Consider the following 24,772-nt stretch of genomic DNA (forward strand, 5'->3'; position numbering starts at 1 on the left):
GGAGATGATCACTAGCTGGCACTGTATTTGAACTCCGTGTGAGTGTGTGTGGTTTGAACAAATGGCTTCCGCTACTTTTATTTGAACTCGTTTTGTAATAACTATGTTTAAACTTTGATGTATCTGAGATGCAAACTTTTATGTATTATGTGATGGTGACCGCTAAACTTATTACGATCTTGGTTGGAATGGAAGTTGGTTTGAAATCCTTCGTGATTTCACGGACTACCGGGTTATACGGGCTTAAGTTTGCTAAATCGTCTGCTCTCGTGGATGATTTTCTTACTTAATTTCGTATAATTGGTCAGTTCTGTTACAGCCAGATCCTACGACCTTAGGGTCGAGCGAGCCGGAGCCCGCAACCAAGGGGTCGGGAGAGCCGGATCCCGCGACCTTGGGGTCGAGCGAGCCGAAGCCCGCAACCAAGGGGTCGGGAGAGCCGGATCCCGCGACCTTGGGGTCGAGCGAGCCGAAGCCCGCGACCAAGGTGTCAGGAGAGCCTCTCTTCAAGTGCGGCAGTGCCGCACCACGCAAGACAGCAAGGGTAATAGTGAAGTGGACTGTCTTGGCTGTAAATCTATGGATGCATGTGGTTGTTTGAGTACTTGGTAGCACATATTAGCTTTAAGCAATGTGCCCCCTTTATAGTACGGCTTTTACTATACTCAAATTCAATATATAAAAGAATTTAAGCATCATTTGAGTTTCAAACCATCTATATTTATAATTGGGAGCTCCTCCGTTTCGTGTAGCATCCTTAAATATAGATTCCCTGTTTGTTATCTCGATAAATTTTATTAGTTCTCTAATTGCGTGGTCATTATCACAAAAACCCATAATTAAGGCTTGATTGCACTTTCACTCCCTCTGTTCCATTTTATCTGGTACAAGTTAGAATGACACAGTCTCCTAGATTATACTTTGATCATTCATTTGCTTTATATTATATTATATTATATTATATTATTTATGCTTATAAACTTATAATCATTGGATAGTATAATTTTTTTATAAATCTAATCATATAAAGTTTGTATTATAAAAATTAAAAATTATTAGTCTAATTATTGGTTAAAGTTTTTAAAGTTTAAATCTTGATACGTATGTGCGTCAGATAAAATAAAACGTAGGTAGTATGCTCCAGCAAAACCATAATATACAGGAGGATACATTCAATTCCATCGGTGAGGTGGGTACATGATGCGTTGCATATAAATGTGAAATAGCTTCTATTTGCCTCTATTTCAGTTACTACTACGTACTAGTACTAGCTCCCCCAGCTGTCTCCATGCATGATCGGCGACGGATCAACCGGCCGGCCGGAGGGCCGTGCTGATGATCCCATAACTGGCACTTAATGCCGGCGGTGAGGCCGTTCTCGCCGCCACCGCCACCGCCGGCGGTCCTCCACTTACTAGATACTGCCCCACTGATCTGATAACAAATTGCATGGTGTCGTCTGTGGTCTCCCCGTTTGACGTACGACGTCCATACGTGCATGGCCCTTGTTGGTTGACGTGGGCCATCAGCTGACTTGTGGGGTTGACTCTTCCTCCCCAGCCGGCGTGGAGGGGCGTGCGTGGACCTCCACGTATTGCTCCTGGCCGTGGAAAGATGCCATCCATTAGCTGCACGCAGTGGAAGCCGGCATCCAGAGGACGGTGCTGGTGCTGGTGCTGAGTCCTAAGTATATATAAAATGCTTTTACTTTTCGCTAGTTTGAAAACGGTGAATGCGACCGTGTGGTGTGGTGGTCAGCGTCTCTAGATCCTTACTTTTTTGAACAAGGGAAAAAGGAGTCTACTCTAGTCTCTAGATCGAAGACTGGGCTGGGCACCTTTTCCCCCACAACCGAGGATCGAACAAAACTCTCGGTCTCTTTGGTGTTTGGTGTCAGTATCGGTTGCTGATTCTCATCGGTGGTCTTAGGTCTTCGCAGCTGCCAACGGGTCAATGGCCCTGTTAGCTGAGCTGAAACTGACCGAAAGAACAAGATACTGTTCTGGCTAAAATGTTGTGAGAAAAAAATATTATTCTAGATGAAAAAATAAGCCGAACCAGTCAAATATCATACCAGCTGAACGAGGCCAATATTGTTACCTTGGCCCATCAAGGCTGGACCGACAGACCCCGCCCGAGTCATCCGCTCTCAAACAGATCCTACCTGCACTGGCGCACCGCCCCGTCCACATATGGTTCGTAACCACTCGTCCACAAATTCCTAACCGCAGCCCGATGTCTCCATTCTTCGAAAAAAAAAAATCACCGATGCGACTGCCATATCATCCTCCTCTCCTCTCCTCTCCTTCCCTCCCCACATGGATCCAGCGGCACCCCTCCTCCACGTGTGTCTTCCCTCAAGCCCGGTGGCCTCCATGGCGTCCCCTCCCCCCACTCAGCACGCCGCTGACCCTCCCCTCCCCTAGCCGGCGATGCCCTCCCTAGATCTGGCAGCGTCTCCTCTCCCTCCAACAGCGGGCATGGCGGGGGCGTGTGGGCGTGCACCATCCAGCGCCGCGCTGATCCACCTTATGCGTCGCGAAAGGGGAAGCAGGGGAGGCTTGCGCCCTCATCCACCCCGTGTCATCAGCAGGAAGGGGAGGTCTGCGTCACCGCAGTTTCCCACCATGTAGGTCATGGCCACACGGGATACTGTGTTTCGAGTGTTTATAGACGTTTTTTTAGATATGTTGCAAGAGTATGTTTCAAGTGTTTCAGATGTTTTAGCTGGATGTTGCAAGTGTTTCATGTGGATGTTGCAACACTAGATCGTGATGTTGCATATGTTGCAATATTTGTACACGTATGTTGTCAGTGTCTATCCCCAATGTTTCATATGTTCTTTTTGTGCACGTATCTTGCAAGTGTTTCAAACGCATGTCTCAGGTGTTTCATCTGTCTTGTTTTGCATGTTGCAAGTGTTGCATCTGGACGTTTGAAAAGTAGATCGAGATGTTGCACAACTGGACAATGATGTATGTCCTAAATGTTTCATCTGTTTTAGATGTATGCTACAAATATTTTATCAGAATATTGTAAAAGTATATCTGGTGTTTGAATGTTGTAAACCTGCTTTTCAGCTGCTGGTATGCGTGTGGGAGCGGAGGAGCGCGAGCGACGGGCACGAGAAATGAGAGCCGGCGCAGATCAAAACTACGCGGGAAACAGAGCGATATGGACCTCACATAGTCACATAAAGCACGCAGGCGTGCGGGCGGGCGTCAGAGCGTGACTTCCGCGCTAGCAGTTCCGATCAGCAAAACCCCAACTCCCAGCATGGATGGACCAAGCGGGGGACGAACATGGGTTCTCCCGTGCGGAAAAGAGCCCATCGACTGAATCCACATTGGGCCGTTTGTCCAATACTCCTTACAGATTACAAAGAGCACCGGCCTGGACTCTGGACATAACACGCTCTTTCTCTGTCTGAGCAAAGCTGTCTCTGGCAGATCTCAGTCTCGCTGTCTCTCTGTGGTGTGGTGTTTTAGTAAGAGAAAATACAGAAATTCGTTTCACTACATGTCTCAGAGCCGAATAGGCAAATACTCCTACAGATGCTTGCATGCATTTACAATTTTACATTTACAGTACATCCATTGATCCATCGGCCATGTCCCATTCGGTCGACCCGACCGATGCGCGGCTAAACCGTCGTTGACGTCGTCACCGCGCCGGCCGCGGGCGGCGGGAGGGCTTCCAGCCACGGGAGCAGCCTGTCGTGGACGAGGTCCGGCCGGTCGTCGTGCGGGCAGTGGCCCACGCCCTCCAGCATGTAGAGCGTCACGTTGGGGAGCTCCGACGGCAGCTTCGAGAAGAACTTCCCCACGGGCCCGTCGATCGGGGTGAAGGGGTCCCGTTGGCCCCACAGCACCAGCACGGGCAGGTCGCCCAGCCGCGGCATCAGCGCTATCGGGCTCGGCCCCGGCGGGCCCGTCACCGTCGACACGAACGCGTCCAGGGCGCCCTCCGTGTCAGCCGGTCCGCTTATGATCTGCGTGTGCGTGTACATATTTTTTTTTAGAAAAGAAAAGGAAGATTCAGAAATAAACGGTTCAGTGGTCACTTTGCATTGACCTCTGGATTTTTTTTTACAAAGACATGTGAGCCTTATTAAAAAAAAACTCAACACTCGGATGCCTAGACAGCCCTAAAGCTTTGCGCTTTAAGAAGGAGCCTTATTGGGATACCAGCAGGGGTGAATGGAGCGGCGTCAATTTCTTGTCACAGGTTCAGTGGGGAATTCTTGCACAAACAGACCTAGCAGACCAAACATTTTGAGATAGGTGCCTTACCTCAACTAATTCGTCGTCCACAGCATCTTTGTTCCCGTAAACAGAGAGCAAGATATCCTTCAGATTGTCCCTGTTCAACACAAATTGTCACAGAACATCATCAACAGGCCAGATCAGACTATCAGAGAGAAGTCTGCAGACCGGCATGCCTGTTTTTGACGCGGTTAAAGAGTGCTGATGCTATCGGCCGTTGTTTCAGCAGGAAGTCAATCAGCCAGAGCAGAGGCAGCAGCAGCTTGATCCTCCAGTCGTCGACGATCGCCTTGTTGTTCATGCCGCCGGCGCAGTTCAGCAGAACAAGCCCCCGAACGACTTCTCTGCTGGACTCTGCCCATCATTAGCAGGAGCAAACTGAATATCATAACTACCGAGCTAGTAGTTTGCAGAAAGAGAATTTACAGGCGTTGGCTGATTGGAACCTGAGGCAGCAATGACGCATGCAAGGCTTCCAACAGAGTTGCCGACGAGCACCGTGGGCCTCCTGACCACCTCCTCCAAGAAATCCAGTATCAGCTGCTTGAGACAACGCATACGCCATTGTATTTTCGAAATCATCAATCTAGATTTTCTTGAGCAAATGTTATGAGAGCAACTCAGTTCAAATGTCAGATCTCAGATATATCAGATTGAAAGCACACTTGCCTCAGCCCATGTCTCCATCGTGTAAGAAAATCCAGCAGGCTTGTCCGAGGCACCGAACCCCAGTAAATCGATCGCGTAGACGGTGTAGGATTCAGACAACACCCCAATGTTCCTACCGACGAGTTGATCAATTAGTGATCTCTGCCCAAGGTCGAGCACATGGCGCGCGTGCACCACCGATCGCGCGATGAGCTCAGATTTCGTCAGGAAAATTAAGACCAAGGGGCGGACGGGGACAAGGCCGGCTCACCTGCGCCAGTGCGCGACGGAGGCGCCGAAGCCGTGGACGAGCAGGACGGGCGGGCCCTGCCCTCTGGCGAGGTAGTTCACGCGCATCCCTCGCCACGTCCAGGTGGAGCAGCCCCGGCGCAGCTCCTCCAGCGACAACGACGACGCCGTTGTCGCGGCGGGTGGGCCGGCGCGCGTGAGGACGCGGGTCGCGGCTCGGGAGCTGAAACTGCCATGGGAAGAGGGCCGCGCGGAGAAAGGGAGCGACGAGAAACGGTGGCGTCGGCGAAGTGTTGGAGTTGGAGCAGCGACGGAGGAGAAGGAGTGGCGGTGGTGGTGGGCGGCAAGTGCTGCCATATCCACCCCGCTCGGCTCAGTGGTCGTCGCGGGTGTGCCTTTTTCTTTCTTTTTTTTCTTTTTTTTTACGGTCTGCTTTCCTTGGCACGACCGGCGTCCGGTGGTTGTCCGGCGGCGACTGTGTTGAGCTTCTGTTTTTTTGTACGGTTTAGATTTTCCTTTTCTTTATTTTCTTTCTTTCGAGAGTACAGGGGAAAAACGTCTTCCCCTTCCGCCTTGTTAATTGTAGTTTCTTGACCACCATTTTTTTGTTACATGGCTCTGTGAGGTTAATTAGCTTTCAAAGGGTGCTTGCTTCTCGAAACACATCGAATTCATTGTAATGCTGATCTCAAACTTATTCCACTGAGTATTTGCTAGTGCCACGTCATTAGTGTTTTGAAAAAACAAAAGATCTATTCACTCCATCTTAAAAAGAGTGTCATTATGAGGTTCACGGTCAAATTTTAAAATTTTGACTAGATTTGTATAAACTATTATTAATATTTATATCTTTAAATAAATTTATTGTGAAAATATATTCAATGACTCGTCTAATGATATTAATTATACACTAAAAATATTAATATATTTTTATTTATATTTGGTTAAAATTGTAAATGTTTAATTTTTTGAGAAGTGAAAATGACATTCTTCGTGGAGATTAGAGAGTAGAGTAATATTTATAGACCAGTCATCAGGTCTTAAATTCATGGAGATCTTAGCCAGGAGAAGCTTTTTCTTTTACAAACTAATTTTTTTATGGATGTGGCAATTGCTATTGGTGTCACGTAGAACTATACAATCTGTTCGCTTGTTGATTTCAGTCAGAGCTTATCAACCAACAAATATTGTTTTTCTCTCATAACAAATCAGCACCAACCGGGGTTATCAGGCCGAAAACCAATCAACGAACAAAGCCATATACTGGCCAATGACCTCGTGCCTCCCTTGCTACCGTTAGGAGTTCAAGTCAATTATCTTCTTTTTATATATAAAAAAGATAGAGCTATCTTTTGAGGCAATGATTCGTAGCCGTAGTCTGTAGTCTCAAACGCAGTAAAAAGCTACTAGACCTTAACAATTGTGTGCCTTTTCCCCCCTATGAACAACGGTAAGGTTGATTGAGACCTTAAATACTTTATTAGATCCCATATAGTAGTAGTTTTTAAAGTAAGAAAAAAATGTTTTATCGGTTTTTCTTTGTGCTGTGTTGTTCTTTTTGTGAAACGGCCACTTTATTCCGTGAAATACAAGTAAAACAAAGAGGTATGATGGTATAGCCAGTCACTTGGGAAAATAAAAAAAGAGAGAGAAAATCTCCCGGAAATGACCACAACTTTCTCTCAAAATAAAACCTCACCCCTCCTTGGTCTGCGGCCGTGTCTCCTGTCTCGGTCGTCTCCTCCCGCCCCTTGCCTGCGCCCCCTCCTGCCTTCGTCTCCGCCGCCGCCGCCGCCTCCTCGCCGGAACCCTAAATGGACCCCGGCGCCGGCGCGCACTACTCCGCCCGTACCGCGGAGGAGGTCTTCCGCGACTTCCGCGGCCGCCGCGCGGGCATGATCAAGGCCCTCACCAACGGTATGCTACCGTCGCTCGCTCCTTGGTTCCGGATTTCGCCTGCCTATCTGGCGGGCGGCTTCGCCGGTGCTGACGTGTTGCTTGGTTTGGTGGTTTGCGCAGATGTGGAGAAGTTCTACCAGCTGTGCGACCCCGGTGAGTCCGCTCGATCTCCTCGGTCGTAGGGTTGGGGCCGCCGACAGTCACTTGGTTGCTAGGGTTCGGACGTTCCGTCGCCCCTGCTTGGTGTCCCGAAGCTAAATTTGGCATTTGCTGGTGTGGAAATGGGAACCTAGTACTGGTCTGCTGTGGTTTCAGTTGTTGATGATGTAATGGTTTGGAGTGTGGTGACTAGTGAGCGATTGCAATTGTAGATTGGGCGAAAGGTTGGATGGAATCCTCGAATTCGTGAGGATTTTATTGTTCATGCGTTGGTTAGCTCAACTTTTGACTCGTGTTTGCCATTGATGCTACACTGGAAAATGTAGGAATTTATGGGAAGTTCCAGGTTTAGGTGCTGGGATTCTATACTCAAAAGTAGCCACGGTTGTTGTCTCTTTGCTGTTTTTTTTTTCTGTTTCTACCATATTCCATAAATGCAACATAGGGTCATGAGTTATGTGACTCATGACCTATCTTAGAGTTAGTTACTCTTTGTTTTAGTGAAGCCAGCGAACCAATTTTTTGTGCCAATTGTGCCATAGGACTGGTTTAGGAGTGTGAGCTTGTTTCATTTATCTTGTATTTTTAGGAGTGTGAGCTTGTTTCATTTATCTTGTATTTTACTGCAACCATGTAGCCTTTTCTTTTTAAGCCTAGCACTTTCTGCTTGCACCTTGCACTTCACTGAGTAAATTACAAGTAATACAAAACATCGGTCCTTTGTATCTATACTAATTCGGGGTTTTTTCAGAAAAGGAAAACTTGTGCCTTTATGGCTACCCCAACGAAACATGGGAAGTAACTTTGCCAGCAGAGGAAGTGCCTCCGGAGATCCCTGAACCAGCTTTGGGTATAAACTTTGCTAGGGATGGCATGAATGAGAAGGATTGGTTGGCGCTAGTTGCAGTCCACAGTGATTCCTGGTTACTAGCTGTTGCATTCTACTTTGCGGCCCGGTTTGGGTTTGACAAAGAGGCCAGGTAACGATTCCAGGCTCTGGAACTTTTCAGTTTCCTTGAAAAAGAAATTTATATATCTATGTGTCGGGGACCAATACTAGGATACCCGAAGAGGAGGAGCTAATGACTATCAACATTGATTCATCCGAGCAGTCAAGAGCGCGACTACAGCTCCAACCGATCCCCAGGCGCGCTAGCTCCGCCTCGCCCGACCTCGAGGCCGCGGGCTCCGCCTCGTCCGACCCTTGGGTCCATGCTCCGCCTCGCCCGACCCCGGGGCCACGGGCTCACCTGAGTTGGTCCCCGAAACGACTCAGGCATCTGCCGGGATGTGGGTTAAGGAGCAGTGGAATACCACATGAGGGCTATGCCGACCCTGTCATCAGCAGGATGCTAGTCTAAGATGCTAGTCTAAGATCCTAATATGCTGTCCTCTAAGATGCTGTCCTAAGATGCCTCTAAGATGCTGTCCTAAGATGCCTCTAAGCTGCTGAAGCTGCTGTCCAGTCAAGCGCTGCTGCTGTCCAGTCTCCAGTCAAGATGCTGGGCAGTGCTGCTGTCCAGTCCCATGCTGCTGTCCAGTTAAGATGCTGGCCAGCAAGACCAGCCCCACAAGGACTGCTGCAGCCCCACAATGACCACAGAGACTTATCCCATCAATGCCCTCCATGCACTGGAAGGTGATGTTGGAACGGCACCACGGATCCATTGGAGGTGGGGGCGGATGGATGCGAGCTCAACGACGGCGGAGAAGCGGAGGCAGGAAACCTAAGCGATGGCGGCGGCGGCGTGGCTGCGGAGGCAAGGATGCAACGTATGGAACCCGGAGGGCTAACCCTTTGGTTTTATAGGGGCGACGGGTGAGAGGAAATCAACTGCCCGTCTAGATCTCCGCGCCTGCCACGACCTGTCACCACGTCTGACCGCGGGGCGCACGCACGCAACCCATGGCCGTCCCCTCGGAAAACTCGCCGGACGTTTCGCCTCCCCAAACGGGCCACGACCCATCACAGGTAAGAGGGATACGGAACTGAAAACACTCCTACGGCCCATCTAGACTTAAGGGAGTTCGAAGGTTGGCCCACCGATGGGTTCGACAACCGCCCCGGACACTTTTAGAGTGAGGGGTGGAAAGGGATAGGCTCGCTAGCGGCCAGTACCTAGGCGCACGAGCGCTGCGGGCATCCTGGCCCACATTCGAGTCTCGGCCGGATACAATCCATGGTTTTTTCTCGAAGAAAGGTAGAGAGCCCTCGGGGCCGGTCGAACAGACCCGAGAACTATATGGATTGACCGCTGAGAATCTGGAGTCGGTCACCAGCTGACCCAAGCCGGATCCCCGCGAACAGGATGTCGGGGCCCCACTCGGACCAGCCCGTTAACAGCTCACCAAGCACCATGATTCGTCCATAGAGGAAAATCATGGCACGGCTCAGCCCCTCCGTTTTTATCAGAAAAAACGCTTGAGGGAAGACGATCACAAAGACGAGCCGACCCTCGACCGGACCCCTGCCACGGGTGAGGGCTCGAGGAAAGTTGGACTCGCACGGAGACCGAACGCACGGTCGCAGAACGACAGACCCCCGTAGGGGTTGAAATCAGGAAAAGACCTTTTCCGACCCATCAAATCTCACGGCTATACCCCCGAGGGGTCTGATCATGACGAAAGGGAATCTCCGAGGGGTACTCTTGGAGATGGGCTTCTTTATTCCTCCCAATACCTTTTTGGGAGTTGCAAAACTCCATGTTTTTGGGAAGAAAATCTTGGGTACTCTTGGAGATGCTCTTAGTAGACCGCCTTAAGTGATCTCCTTGTTTCAGTGGCCTCTCCTTAGTCTCCCAACACATCTCTTTTGCTTAAAATATCTTGTACTGGAGTCTTGGTAGGGCCATGCAACCCACTCAGTCCATCCATCCTAGGCCCAGCCTAGCCAAACCACTAGAAATATTTTTACATGGAATGCGTCAAGACGGGCTGGACCCATCAAATCGGTTGAAGCGCTCTAGAACAAAGCGTCACTGTCTTCCCCTCGCAAACTTTCACTCTTCCTGAAGTCACCTTCACTCAAGCAGTCAAGCCAAAGCCTAGAATCAATCTGACCCCTTTTCCTCTTCCTAAATCCAGTCGTGTACATCTAAAAACAGGCATGGTAGATCTGGCTTTGGATTAGTTCCTAGAGTCACACCAGCAGGCTGCCGGGTTAGGCGAATGCACATGGTGTCACATAAGTCTCTGGAGCTAGGAACCACGATAGTTGAGTGCTGCTGCCCACATTGCAGGTGGGGCAGCGACTGACCTGCAGTGGCACAGAGGCTCGGGAGCATGATGGTCAGGAGGCCTCACACTTTGGCTAAAAGGTGGAGCTCTTTCAATCCTCTTCTTGTGGAATCACTTCATGTTATCTGCTAATGCTGCGAGTTCTTATAAATTTCAAAACTTAGCCTTATGTATGTTTATGTGGTTTTGTTCTTTGAAATCGGAAGAACGTTGGACGCCTGTTCTGATCTCATACTTGGGGAGAGAATAAGGCAGGGACTGGAGGAATACATTTGATTGCCACAGTTCTGTGGTTACATCCATTATTAGTTCATTATATTCCTATGTAGTCCATTTTTTATTTCTTCCTTTTAGCCACCTAGCCTGCCTAAATCCTACTAGGGGCATGTTTGGTTCCCTGCCACAGGTTGCCACACTTGCCCAATGTTAGGTGCTCAAAATATTGCCACACCTTAAGCCTTAGAGAATCTTGTCACATTTTTTTGGGTCATGGACGCGTGGGACCTATTTACTAGAAGAGAATATTGCCACACTTTGTGGTGGCAACCAAATAGTAGCCAAAGTTGATCAAACTTGCGTAACCACCATACCGCCTAACCATTTAGCGTTCGTAGGCCCTGATCACCATTTAGGTGGTAGGCATAGGTAGGGGTGCAAATGGAACCGTCGGACCAAAGGGGTTCAGATGCTAATCTGTATCTGAATCGAGACATTCAATATCCATTCCGTATCTGAATCCGAATACTCAAAGTTAGATAATTGATATGGATATGGGATGGATATATCAAGCACATCTGACACTCAAAGTTGCATATTGGAAAGTTCTAAGTTAGCTATTAAATTGATACAGAGAGGTAAGGTACTGATTTTGTGGCATTCTGGGGGATGAAATGACTCACTAAATTAGTTCCACCGTTGGAGCTCAATGTAGACAAGGATTGAGTTCTGGGTTTGACTCATTGTCTAGCATAACTCATAGCGGCACTGCACACTCTTCATGACACTTTAATGACATAAAACTTGTAGCTAAAAGTTTGTTGCTAGCGGACTTTATTTTATTTAAAAATTATCATTTGTAAAGAAAAGGAGGAGACTCTTGGTTGAAATGAAGCTATTCCCTTTCTGACATCTCACAAGTAACAAGTACTGTGGAAAGTGTGTATTTCCAGGTTTGCAGCTCTTTGGTTGTTGCTGTACTTTAGAATCATATTTGTGATGTCTCCTTAACATCTTGGTTCTTTAGCTTCACTTGGTTGTGAACTATTGCAGATGGTTTTATAATTGAGCAACATGCTAGTTGGAAAAATGAAAGTATCTCAAACTGCTTGATGAATATTTGATGAGTCTCATTTGGACGGAAAACACTAAACATCACATATTTTCAGCTTTTGCCAAGATCTTGATGAAGACTCAGTAGCAAGTGACTGAAAGTAACTTAAACTTTACGCATCTATAGAAAACAGACAGAATAAATGTAAAGATGATTGGAATATTCTTCGTTATGCTTGTTACATTGTTCATGCAATGCATTTTCACTATTGATTATTTTTTAAGTTCCCTGCTCAACTCCAAGTATTATGGTTTTGGTCATAACCTTAGACCATTCTTTTTATGAACCCTTTGCTTTAGTTATGGAGTATATTCGGTGAGGGCATTCATTCTACAAATCTGTTTTTGTTAGAGAAGCTAATAATTGACCACTTGAACAACTGTAGCTAGTTGTTATCAACTGGGTGGATTGGTAGGCTGACCAGAATGAACGTCTCCCTTTTTGCCCTACTACAATGGAGTATGTGTTGGTGATTACATGACTTCAGGAAAATACATGGATGCGGACATACACTAGGGACAAGGGGTAGAAGTAACCAACTGATAGAAAAAGGGATCTGATAGGTTTTTCCTTACGGGGGTGCCTTACAAGGATTTGGTCAAGCTAAGGCTTCAGTGAACAACAAAAACATTATGTTTAGTGGATTCTGATACTGCTATCTTCACCAGTTCGGAGTATTCAGATTATTACTTTTGCATAGAATAAACAGGTTTATGCTTCTATGGATATTTGAAAATGTGTGGTTTGCTGTTCTCTTTTAACAGGCGGCGACTCTTCAACATGATAAATAACTTGCCCACGATATTTGAAGTAGTGACTGGGGTTGCCAAGAAACAAAACAAGGAGAAGGGCCCCAATAGTACCAGCAAAAGCAACAAACCAATTTCAAAAATGGTAAGTTTAGACACTTATCGTGCTGCCCTTCAGTATTTTCATCACTGATGGTTTTCTGTTTCAGACATCAAGACCTGAGTCTCATTTGAAGGCGACAAAAGTGGCAGCGCCCCCCAAGGATGATGATGAGAGTGGTGAAGAATATGAAGAAGAGGAAGAGCGTGATAACACCTTATGTGGATCCTGTGGAACAAATGACGGCAAGGACGAATTCTGGATCTGTTGTGATAGTTGTGAGCGGTGGTACCATGGGAAGTGTGTCAAGATCACGCCTGCACGTGCCGAGCACATCAAGCACTACAAATGCCCAGATTGCAGCAACAAGAGGGCAAGAGCCTAGCGTCAAGCCCTGGTGTGACCCTGGAGTGAAGCACCAAATCATTGATGTCTACAGATATATGCCGCTGTCTAGCTTGTAGAATTGCTTTTCATTTCGAATGAACGCTGTTGATTCACTCGGTTGCCCTTGGCAGCACTTGTTGCTCGGGCTTAATTGTGTTTAATGTTTTATAAGCGGTTGTTGTTGTAGTACCAGGCAGTCTTGCAGACGTGTGATGGACGTTTTTGGACTAAGGACTTAACTGACCGTTTCTACATCGCTAGTCTAGTTCCAGTTGAACTCGAGTTTTCGCAATGGGCTAGGTGTTTCAAATTTTGACTGACCATGGTTTGGTTCTGATCCTCGAACCTATGATCGATTGCTTCGTTCCAAACCAATATATGTCAAAATTATACTTGTGCAATTTTGTTTACTCACAGGACAGGATGTTCAAGAATTTGAGCTAAGAATAAGAGTACTCTCTTCGATCTCTCTTAAAGCACATTATATCTCTGCAACAACGATAAAGCATTTTAGTCCCAAACAAGTTGGTGTAATATGAGCCCCTAGTCACGGTTCAGGCACGTCGATAGTTGTTTTTCAAGCACTTCTATCCAAACAAAGATCTCTAGATATATCCCAATCTTTTAAATCTCTTTTTATTGGTTCTCCCCATGTCAGTTCCGGTCTTCATACCTCTACTCACATTGATATCTCGACTTATGACTCTACAATGCACTGATGTCTCTGAATGTCTCCTTTGGACATGGCCAAACCACCTCAATCGATGTTGGACAAGCTTTTTTTCAATTGGTGCTGCTCCTAGACGGTCACGTATATCATCGTTCCGAGCTCAGTCCATCCTTGTATAACTACAAATCCAACGCAACATACGCATTTCCGTGATACTCAGTTGTTAGACGTCGTCTTTTCGTAGACCAACATTCTGCTCCATACAACATAGCAGGCCTAATCGCCGTTCTATAAAACTTGCCTTTAAGCTTTTATGGTACCCTCGTGTCACAGAGAATGCCAGATGCTTGGCGCCACTCCATCCACCCTACTTTGATCCTATGACAAACGTCTGCATTGATATCTCCATCATTCTGTAGCATTGATCCTAGATAACGGAATGTATCTTTCTTAGGCATCAAAGCACATTATATCTCTCCTTTAGCAATTTCTTTCAAGTCCTCTCTTTAATCTCTTTTACGAGGCACATTGTAACATGACACGATGTTTAAATCAGATAACCCGTTTAATGGCAAATCTAATCGTGTTAAGTTTATATTATAATAATTAAAAATTGTTAGTTAAATCATTTGGCAAAGATTTTAAATTTTAAATCTTGATATGATAAAAGAGAGAATGGAGGGAGTGATATCTAAATATTCCCTATTCTCTGTTTATGGTTTCTCACTCTCTATGTTCTCAAAGGATACAGGGAGCGGAGCTAGCTCTTCAGAGTACTGAAGCCGTTCTCTATCTCTAGTTTCTTACTAAAGTTGTTGAAGCCGTTCACTATTTATGGTTTCTCACTGTATGCTCTCCAAGGCTCTGCAAACAAAAAAATATCAAAGCTTAGAATTTCTAAGGGCACATTTGGCGGTGCTTCAGCTCCGGCCTCTGCAGAAGCCAGACAAACGGCGAACGAGAGAACAGCTCCCGGAGCTAGAGCCCTTTTCAACTCGATGCTTTGCTGGTACACGGCTGCACGCGCGAGTGCGCGACGCTGGGAGCGAGCACAACGGTTAGGCAGGACGCGGAGGACATGGACGGTGCGGGTAGGCAGCCGCGTCCAGGACGCGACTGGCGCAGGCGTGCAGCCCGGCGGCCAGGATGTGGCCGGCGCGGGCGCACAGCCCCGCAGCCAGGTTAGCTTCTCTCCTGCAGGTCAATGTCAAGAACTGACGCCCGCACGCCATGGAGAAGAGCTGCATGTGTGTGGCCGGACTGAGAGGAGATGGCTAGTGCGGCTCATGAAGGTCTGTGGTGTTGCTTATGATATGCTTGCATTTTTTTATTGTGTACTGTCCTGAAGCTCTGCTCAAGGGGATGAGAAAAGAACCAACATACAACAAGATGTACACGCCAATAGTTTGACAAAAATGGGCAGCCCAGTTACAGGCCACACAACACCGTCAATTGAGCCTTTATAGCACAACACATTTTAATTTCTCTTACGTATACACAAGTCAGATAAGTAGGGACACAACGGACATTTTATATCTACTATTTTTTCTCGAAATACAGAAGAAACGCTTTGCCACAGGGCTACAGCTACACTGGAGCGAAAGCCAAAACTGTTTTCTAAACTGGAGCCAAAGCCAAAGCCGTTTTCAGATAAGACAAAGCCAGAGCCTTGCCAAACTATCCGTAAGTAGCTGAATATGAACAGCCGTGGTAACTAAGCACCATGGACGACACGTGAACAAAGCAGAGCACTAGCCCTACACATTGAGGACCTGATTGGAACACAAGAATTTCACAGAAATAGTGCAAAAATTTCGTAAAAAACAGTTTAATTTCACAAGAAAAACACATAAATAGAAAACATTTCCCTTGTTCCAAACAGGCCCTCAAATCATAAATAAACAACTTAATGTGCATAAAACACAGCTATTCTTTACGAAAACTGGCATGTACAGCCCCTCAAATTAGGGAAATGAGAACCACGATACAGCAAGGTTAGCAGGGAAATTGTTGTCTGATAGTCAAAACAAATCAGCCGATGGCCACTTAGTCCGGTCACATTAGGAAGGATAGCCGTCTCCATTATACAATACCGAAAGAATATACAAAAGTTTGTTAGTTGGTCTTCCGCAAGAATATACAAAAAGTTTGTTAGTCTTCCGCAATTAATTTGGAGTCCCTACACTGGTCCTTCATGAGTCAGCGCCCCCCTCCCAGTGCATGTTCATGGTGTCTGTAGTAATTCTAATGCTCCTGCATATGGAAAATCATGCGGGTAAGAGTGACTGCACATTTTTAGTAAAATAGTAGAAACGTTGTGTTCTAGTGGGAGAACTAACCAGCTTCAAGTTTCCTTCTGGGCTCATGACGATTTGGTGCATTTTATGTCCTTGAGCTGATTGTTGATTTAAGTTAGTTTCACTGACTCACATAAGGCTGGACTCCAATTGTATGAAAACTCATCCTCTTCATCGTGAAAAACGAAAAAGACTTGGATCATTGTGGTACTACTCCACACAATCTTGCTCGTCCCGGGTTAAGAAGTGATTCAGACATTATCCATCCCTGTGAGGATAAAAGGGGTTATTAACAACAACAAAAGAATAAATCATGTGTCTTGTCATGTTATTTGTTATTTTGTTTGCCAGAGTGCAGGGGTGGGTTGTGATCATACAAAGTGATATTTACCTGTTCTCTTGCTTTCTTCTTGAAAACTCCATAAGATGACATGACGATCTTGCACGACTCTTCGATGTGTGGTACGAAGTCCATGTTCAGTGGGTTATACTGGTATGACCGATTGGAGTTAATGCGCTTCTGTGCATTCAGGTTAGCATGTGAAGCATTGATAAAATGCAGTAACACGTGTGCCTGTTAATCAAAACATAATTGAAGAGGATAAGAAAATGCAAAGAACTTTAGCAGTGGAGTCCTACAAAAGAATAGAATACAATCAAAACTTACATGAAAAGCAGCTTTGAGAATGTCATCTGGCTTTGCTTGGTCCTTGAGCAAAGCATATACCTTGTCCTTTGTCGGGTTATATGTAACAATATACCTCTCATCCTGCAATCAAACCACATTGCAACTTCACAGACTGATCTTTGATTACACCAAAGGAAGGAAAACATACTGGATGGAGAAAATAAGATGGTACCTCGAACAAAGGTTTTATAGCAATAAACGAAGCAGGTTCTTGAAACGCCTCCCCAAATCTTGATCCTGTAAGGGAACAAAACTGATTAGTAGAGGTTCTACATTGTACCTGCATACAGGAATGCATAAGATTATTAAGAGTGCAAACCTATTGCGACTGGCTCATGTCGCCAAGGTGGATTAAATATTGTCTCTTGTGAGTTTCCATCCTTCAGTGAGGGTACATAGCCTGCACAGTAAAACAGGAGACATAAATATCGCACTGGGTGACATGCAAATAGCAAACTGGCGACTGAAGACTTAGCCTTCATTTAAACTCCATACTTCAGATACTAGTCTTTAGGCTTTGTTATTATTCAGCTAATTTCACTATTAAAATTCTAATCTTCTAAATTTAATTGCATAAACTAACAAACTATTTACGGATACAATTTCAGTTCCTTCTCATAAACACATCTGGTGTATTTAGAATAATGTCGCTAAAGATTTATTAGTTACTATGTTGGCTTTGAAACACACTTGCATTTGCACACAAAAAAAATCTCTCTTTGCAGAACTAGTACAAAATTTTGATTTGCGCAGACTAAAAAAGATATGTTGACATACCAGTCCTGATGAAAGAATCCACAGCCACAGTGAACCTTGCTCTATTCAGGGTATTCAGTACAACAGATCTCACCTGGTTATAAAATAATATTAGTGCTGTTACCTGGAAGTTTATCAGAAAAAAAAAATACAAGAGCAACACACTAAAGGGATTTACAAGTGTACCTCATGATATGAACTGAGAAGATATCCGCACGACAAGACGGCAAATGAAGTTACCAGTGATGGATTGCTTTTAGAGATTAGAATGCTCATTCCAGTTCCCAACTTCACAAACAAAAAATAACAAACAAAAGAAATCTTAAAAACTAAATCGGAGAAGGAAAAAAATGAGAACGATTGAGAAAGCATAATATAATAATATGATAATAACACAATGGCAGCAGCAAAGAAAGCTGTAAGTTCAATGAAAAACATGAACACTTACCAGATCAGCAATGTTTCCAACACTTTCTCCTTTAGCAGTGACATCACCGATATTTTCTCCTTTTGCATATGCCTTGTAGATTGGTGTTCGAGTAGAGGTGGAAGTGACAGCAGCAACATTCTGATTGGAGCAAATGCATCAAACAAGTAGAGTACATTTCATCACTCATTTTGCAAGTAAAGGCAAGTTAAAAATATCAGTAACATACTATAGCAAGAACCTGTTGCAACAAATTACTAGGACAAACCTTAACAACATTTGCTATGCATGCCATTGGTAGGAAAAGTTGTGGGAAAGCTGCAGTAGCTAATTCTATCCCAGCTCCTAACTCCATCAAGAGATCACCAGAAAAGCGAAGCTATAGGAAATTTTCATTTCAACTAGTCATTAGCATGAAAGAAAATTAAGTACTGCAGAAGGGCACACATTGAACCTAATAAATGCACCTGCTTCAGGTCATAATCAAATTTCTTCCCTTGGCGGGCAAAAAGCATCTTTCCAACACGCCCAGCCCCATCCTGTAGTAGCAAAACAATACAGATATCAGACAGTAGTACTTTTTTGCTAACTGCACATGGTGAATCTAGTTAAAATAAGTCACCGTTCACAAGTGCTATTTTCTGTAAGAAGGACATCAACAGTACTAGAGATATAGTTGGATAGATCTTAAAGACATTGTGTTCTTTATTTTGGGTACTATATTGCAAGCTTTGTTGTTCTCTTTGAACATGACTTCGATAAATATCACAAAAAGAAAACTCTATTGATCAGTTTTTTTCTCAACATAAGCTTTTGGTGGCAGACTTTCGTTTTCAGGTGTGTGCCCGTAGGGATAAACAAGCTAAGATTGAAAGAATAAAGTGGTGGAAACTAAAAGGGGAGATGTCAGAGGTATTCAGGGAAAGGGTTATCAAAGAAGGCTCTTGAAAGGAAGAAGAGGACATAAACAACATGTGGGAGAAGATGGCAACCAACATTCGGAAGGTGGCCTCAGAGGTGTGTGGAGTAGCCAAAGGAAGTGGAGGCGAGGCTAAAGATACTTGGTGGTGGAACGAGGAAGTCCAAAGGGCTATTAAGGAGAAGAGAAGAAAGAATGTTATAGACGCTTGTACCATGACAGGAGTGTGGACAACATAGAGAAGTACAAGGTGGCAAAGAAGACTGCAAAGCGAGTTGTAAGTGTGGCAAAGGGTAGAGCGTACGAGGATCTTTACCAACATTTGAGTACGAAGGAAGGAGATAAGTACATTTATAAGATGGCTAGGGTTCGTGAGAGAAAGACAAGTGACTCCAACCAAGTTAAGTGCATTAAGGATGAAAAAGAGCATCTCTTGATGAAGGAGGATGAGATCCGACATCGATGGCAAGAGTATTTTGACAAATTGTTCAATTGTGAGAATACGGACACAACCTTTCAGTTGGATGACTCTTTTGATGACACCAATAGGCGCTTTATGTGGAGAATCCAAGAATCTGAGGTCAGAGAGACGTTGAAAACGATGAAAGAAGGTAAGGCGATGGGACCGGATGGTATCCCAATCAAGGTGTGGAGATGCCTCGGGGACATAGCTATAGTATGGCTAACCAAGCTGTTTAGCCATATTTTTCGATCGAACAAGATGGCTGACGAGTGGAGACGAAGTATATTGGTACCGATCTACAAGAATGAAGGGGATATTCAAAGTTGTACTAATTACCGGGGAATTAAGTTGATGAGCCATACTATGAAGCTATGGAGAGAGCAATAACGCGGGTCTCAATGAACCAATTTGGTTTCATACCCGGAAGGTCAAACATAGAAGCCATTTTCTTAATAAGACAAGTTATACAGCTGTATAGGGAGAAGAAGGGCCTACACATGGTTTTTATTGACTTGGAAAAGACTTATGATAAAATACCAAGGAATGTTATATGGTGGGCTTTGAACAAATATGAAGTACCAACGAAGTACGTTGGGCTCATTAAGGACATATACAACAATGTTGTGATTAGTGTTCAAACAAGTGATGGAGACACGGATGACTTCCCAATTAGGATAGGACTACATCAAGGGTCAGCTTTGAGCCCTTATCTGTTTGCCTTTGTGATGGACAGGAGTGAATCAGAAACTGGAGTTATGGATGGAGACTTTGGAGTCCAAAGGTTTTAAACTCAGTAGAACTAAAACTGAGTATATGAGATGTGACTTCGGCACTACTACTCGGGAGGAGGAAGATATTAGTTTGAAAGGTCAAGTAGTGCCTAGGAAGGATACCTTTCGATATTTAGGATCAATGCTACAGAGAGACGGGGATATTGATGAAGATGTTAGCCATAGAATCAAAGCAGGGTGGATGAAGTGGCGCCAAGCATCTGGTGTCCTATGTGACAAAAAGGTATCACAGAAGCTAAAAGGCAAGTTTTATAGGACGGCGATTAGACCTGCTATGTTGTATGGTGCAGAATGTTGGCCTACGAAAAGACGACATGTTCAACAAATAAGTGTCGCGGAAATGCATATGTTGCGTTGGATTTGCGGTCATACACGAAGGGATCGAGTTTGGAACGATGATATACATGATAGATTAGGGGTAGCACCAATTGAAGAAAAGCCTGTCCAACACCAGTTGAGATGGTTTGGACAGGTCCAACGGAGACCTCCAGAGGCACCAGTGCGTAGTGGAATCCTAAGCCAGGATAGTAACGTGAAGAGAGGCAGAGGAAGACCGAAGTTGACTTGGGTAGAGGCAATAAAAGGAGACTTGAAAGGAGGCAGAGGAAGACCGAAGTTGACTTGGGTAGATGTAATAAAAGGAAACTTGGAAGGATGAAATATACCCAAAGACTTAGCCTTAGATAGGAGTGCTTGGAAAACAGCTATTCACGTGTCTGAACCTTTTGCTTCTACTAGGTTTCAACTCTAGCCTACCCCAACTTGTTTGTGACTTAAAGGTTTTGTTGTTGTTGTTGTTGTTGTTGTTGTTGTATTGATCAGTTTTTCAATAAAGAAAGAAAAAAAAAAGTATTTTACCTTGAGTATCCAGTTGATAGCCACAGCACCAGATGCAGCCCTGCTTTGGGAGACTCCAACAGAGTTGAGCAAGGTTCTTGTTGTAAACACACCCATTGCTCCACCAAAGAAATGCTGACAAGAGAAAAAAGAAAGGGCAAAATTAAATAAATACATCTATCCAGTAGATCGTGGAATCTAAATATAATGTAATGAAAATATACCTTCATTGCTCTCCATGTCATGTATGGAACATATGAAGGTGTGACACTTTCTGGAAAGCCTTCGGGCACAACATATGACCTTATAAAGGACATTATTTCCTGCAGCAATAAAAATATGTGGAAATTGGAATCATTATATTAGTTCATCATCCTAAATCATGACCATTCATTTTATCTAGTATTTCTGTAGTTGAAAACAAAGGAGGTAATTAACACCAAAAGATCACAATCACAAGGAACAGTGTGCTATTGAGCGGCATCCAACAAACAATTAGCTTCAACGAGACACCAGGGTCACTTTGCCTAAAGATTGCAACTTTGCTCCACCAGCAAGGCAGCAAAGTCCCTAAATAGATAACCTGAGGTCAGAACAAGTTGATCCTGAATCACATAGTAGGCCATGCATGATAAACCTAACTGAGGAAATCGAATTCAAAGCCAACCGGCGACTCAATACCAAACCACATTTACTGAAAAAGTTGAATTAATTGCTCCGAGACAACCAACAAAACAAATAAAAGACCCAACTTTTCTTTTCGAGAAATAAAAAACGAGGCCTGCAGTTGCGGATCCAATCTGGACAGAAATAATTGAAGTTTCGACACTTCGCCTCAAACAACCAGACACAAGTGCAATTAACTTGAGCCAAATTCCGACCAAATAATTGTTTCAAGCATATCCATCCACATCATATCGGATCCAACATCCAAGTGTAAATTCTGATCCGTTGCTGCTGCTGCCGAAACCTCAAATTCTCGACAAAGGAAACAGCAGCACAACACCACCAAAACACCAATAAATCCACACATCATCCTTCAACCTCGTCAAATCACACCATATCACCTCCTTGTCAAACCACGCCATCTCACCCGTATAAACAAACACAGTGCAATTCGACAGAAAAAAGCGCAAACCATCACCCACAGTATCCCGTATAAACAAACACAGAGCAATTCGACAGAAAAAAAAAAAGCGCAGGTCCAGGGCGGTAGGAGGAGGTGGCCTCACCTCGACGGGTGGGAGCGGGGACTGGAGCGGGACGGCCTTGAAGGCGCCGCCGACGGACGCCCTTCCCTTGGCCTTGACCGCGGCGCCGGCGGCGTCGACCACGTAGCTCCACCTCCTGCCGTCGACCTCCTCCAGGCACAGCACCCCGTCCCTGGCGATCTCCACCGGCACTGCCGCCGTCGCCGGGACCCTGGCGGCCGGGGCGGTAGCCTTCGCCGCGGTGGCCTCGGCCTCCCGCACGGCGGCGCGCACCGCGTCCCGCACGGCCGGCGCGGACAGCGTGACGGTCTGCGCTGCTGCCGCCGCCCCCGCTCCCGCCGCCGCCGCAGACCGCTTCAGCCCCATCGCCGGCGCCATGCGGAGGGGTGGGGCGCGGGGGTGGGTGAGTGAGATTCAGATGTGGTGAAGGGCGTTGCCGAAAGACAGCGAAGCAGCGCGGCCGCTTGGGGAGATGGACGAGGCTTTTATACGCGGCTCACCTCTCCGAGGCTCCGGCTCGCGGCCAAGAGATCGCGCGACTAGCTACGAGTACTCGTGTGGGCTGGACACGATATTTTTTTAGTACTTCTGATGACTGGCAGAGTGGGGTCTGGATCCTGTGGGCCCATGTATCGGCGTGATGGGCTGGGGTTGGGAGGCGGGGGAAGTGGTTGACAGGTTGACGGACGTGTGGCCGGCTGCTGGTGCCAGCTGGAGGACGGTCCCCAACTTCCCGTGCGCTGCAGCGGGCTCCCGCTTTGACCGCCAGGTGGGGCCAGGTGGAATTTCGGGCCCACGTTTCACAGGGGTTTTTTCTTTGATAAAATTTCATGGGAAAAGGTGGATGGTTTATTTGGCTGACACTTTTTTTATTTAACTCTTGCCTTGTCACCGTATCACCGTATAGTTTCCACTTTGTAGGCTACTACTAGTAATAAAGAGAAATGGGAGAGAGCATTTTGGAGTGGAGCTTGTCATGTTTGACTCCTTTTGAATGGACTCGTGGGTCTACTGCCTATTCGTTTGGCTGTGGCATGTCGTAAATAATCGTAAATTTTCAACCGGAACAGTATTTTTGTCTCACATAAACCAGCAAGTAGTATTTCTTCACGAACTAGCAACGATACAAACCAGCCAACCGAACAGGCTCCTAGTACATTACCTAAGAGGTATTTTATGTTTTTATTTAAGTTAAAAGATAAATTGTAGTTATTTTTTTTCAAAGAGAAACTCTTATACTTCAACCATTTTTTAAAAATGCATAAATATGTACAACATCAAACTAGATTGATTTAGATACCATGAAATATGTTTTGATATATTTAGTTGACTAGTAGAGATGAACGTGTTTATCGAAAGCAATTGTTGTATTTTTGAAACACAACAGTTGTGTTCGGTACCACTAAAGTAAGTGTTGTGGCTATAGCTTTTTACTGTAGTCCTTCGCGGTGAAAACCGCTGCTGTAGCGTAAATTCAGCTCAAGCGAACATCTCCATATAAGCAAGTTCTAGAATAGAACCAAAGTATTTGATTTATTCCTTTTATCCCCACCATTACATTAAAAACGTGCCAATCTTATTCAAACTCCACCTTGATCTTTTTATTTTTATCCCACAAATTCATTAAGAACTTGTTCATTTACCCTCCCTTGTTTTTCCCTTTAATCCAGCAAGATTTCCTAAAACTTGTATTCCCATTTCTTGGATTTTGATATTGTTGGACAGTGAATAACAAGTTTTTTGAGCGTCATGCTATGTTATCTTGACTTTGTTTCATTCATCTTCTCTTGCCTTGTTTAAGGTGTGTTGTCTTGCACTTCTTGTTTTGTTTTTAGACAAGGATTTCCTTCCTTAGATATAGTCTCTTCAATGCTAGGATTTTCAAAAACTTCTTCGGATTCAACAAAACTTGCACAAGATTCTTTATCTTTTTTCAAAACTATTGCTCCCTTTTGATTTTATTTAGCTGATTTATTTATTGATTGTTTTGCTCTCTTCCATGTTACTACCTCCATTCCAAATTATAAAATATTTTGGAATTTTTAAATACATAACTTTTGTTATGCACTTATATATACATTATATCTAGATGCATAATAAAAGTAACATACCTAACAAAGCCAAAAATGTCTTATAATTTAGAATTGATGGAGTATATGCTAATTTTCATAGACAATGGTTCCTCATTAATAGATATCGTACAGATACGTATCATCAGCTTATGCCAGTCAGAAACAAAATATAATCTTAAATTTAGAGCCCTTTAACAAGCAATATTATTGTACTTCCTTTGTTCCAAATTATAAGACGTTTTGACTTTTCTGGATACATTGATTTTGTTATGTATCTAGATATGGTGTATATCTAAGTGCATAATAAAAGTTATGTATCTATAAAAATCAAAACGTCTTATAATTTAGAACAGAAGGGTACTAAATAAGAAAAAAAATTGCCACAATATATCTTTTTTATAAATGCCACAATATACCATCGGTGGCAAGATCCTAGGCAGTCACTATATACAAAGAAGAGAACAGCCAAAAAGGACATTCACTATTTAAATACACGCCTCAAGCGGCATTGCTCTGTTCGTTTGGACTGATTTGGCTTATAAGATATGGCTGAAAATACTGTTGGCGGGTTTGGTGTGAGAGAAAAATACCGTTCGTGGATTGATAAGTCATGCCTTA

General features: G+C 44.8%; 3 protein-coding genes across 4 annotated transcripts; 1 reads left to right on the forward strand and 2 right to left on the reverse strand.

The window, feature by feature from the left end:
* Nucleotides 1-3,498: 3,498 nt before the first annotated feature.
* LOC136517649 (uncharacterized) lies at nucleotides 3,499-5,957 on the reverse strand. Its single transcript, XM_066511268.1, has 6 exons — nucleotides 5,185-5,957; nucleotides 4,935-5,046; nucleotides 4,712-4,805; nucleotides 4,442-4,619; nucleotides 4,293-4,362; nucleotides 3,499-3,991 (listed from the first exon to the last, which is right to left on the reverse strand). Exons 1-6 carry the CDS (start codon nucleotides 5,517-5,519, stop codon nucleotides 3,644-3,646), a joined length of 1,137 nt encoding a protein of 378 aa, XP_066367365.1. The 5' UTR covers nucleotides 5,520-5,957; the 3' UTR covers nucleotides 3,499-3,643.
* Nucleotides 5,958-6,135: 178 nt separating this feature from the next.
* Nucleotides 6,136-13,209, forward strand: LOC136517650 (PHD finger protein ALFIN-LIKE 5). Of its 2 annotated transcripts, XM_066511269.1 has the most exons (5): nucleotides 6,151-7,079; nucleotides 7,182-7,214; nucleotides 7,972-8,200; nucleotides 12,552-12,681; nucleotides 12,746-13,209. In XM_066511269.1, exons 1-5 carry the CDS (start codon nucleotides 6,977-6,979, stop codon nucleotides 13,019-13,021), a joined length of 771 nt encoding a protein of 256 aa, XP_066367366.1. In that variant the 5' UTR covers nucleotides 6,151-6,976; the 3' UTR covers nucleotides 13,022-13,209. The 2 variants fall into 2 exon arrangements, with proteins under 2 accessions (XP_066367367.1, XP_066367366.1); XM_066511270.1 differs by lacking the exons at nucleotides 12,552-12,681; nucleotides 12,746-13,209 and adding an exon at nucleotides 8,281-10,453 and having other exon boundaries at nucleotides 6,136-7,079.
* Nucleotides 13,210-15,587: 2,378 nt separating this feature from the next.
* Nucleotides 15,588-22,548, reverse strand: LOC136516282 (protein root UVB sensitive 6-like). Its single transcript, XM_066509645.1, has 14 exons — nucleotides 22,104-22,548; nucleotides 21,096-21,194; nucleotides 20,893-21,006; nucleotides 18,329-18,400; nucleotides 18,130-18,240; nucleotides 17,883-18,002; nucleotides 17,621-17,722; nucleotides 17,456-17,528; nucleotides 16,998-17,078; nucleotides 16,851-16,915; nucleotides 16,658-16,759; nucleotides 16,382-16,564; nucleotides 16,033-16,258; nucleotides 15,588-15,946 (listed from the first exon to the last, which is right to left on the reverse strand). Exons 1-13 carry the CDS (start codon nucleotides 22,458-22,460, stop codon nucleotides 16,190-16,192), a joined length of 1,548 nt encoding a protein of 515 aa, XP_066365742.1. The 5' UTR covers nucleotides 22,461-22,548; the 3' UTR covers nucleotides 15,588-15,946; nucleotides 16,033-16,189.
* Between the last annotated feature and the right edge of the window lie 2,224 nt (nucleotides 22,549-24,772).

The sequence above is a fragment of the Miscanthus floridulus genome, chromosome 17 (assembly GCF_019320115.1).
Source record: "Miscanthus floridulus cultivar M001 chromosome 17, ASM1932011v1, whole genome shotgun sequence".
NCBI lineage: Eukaryota > Viridiplantae > Streptophyta > Magnoliopsida > Poales > Poaceae > Miscanthus > Miscanthus floridulus.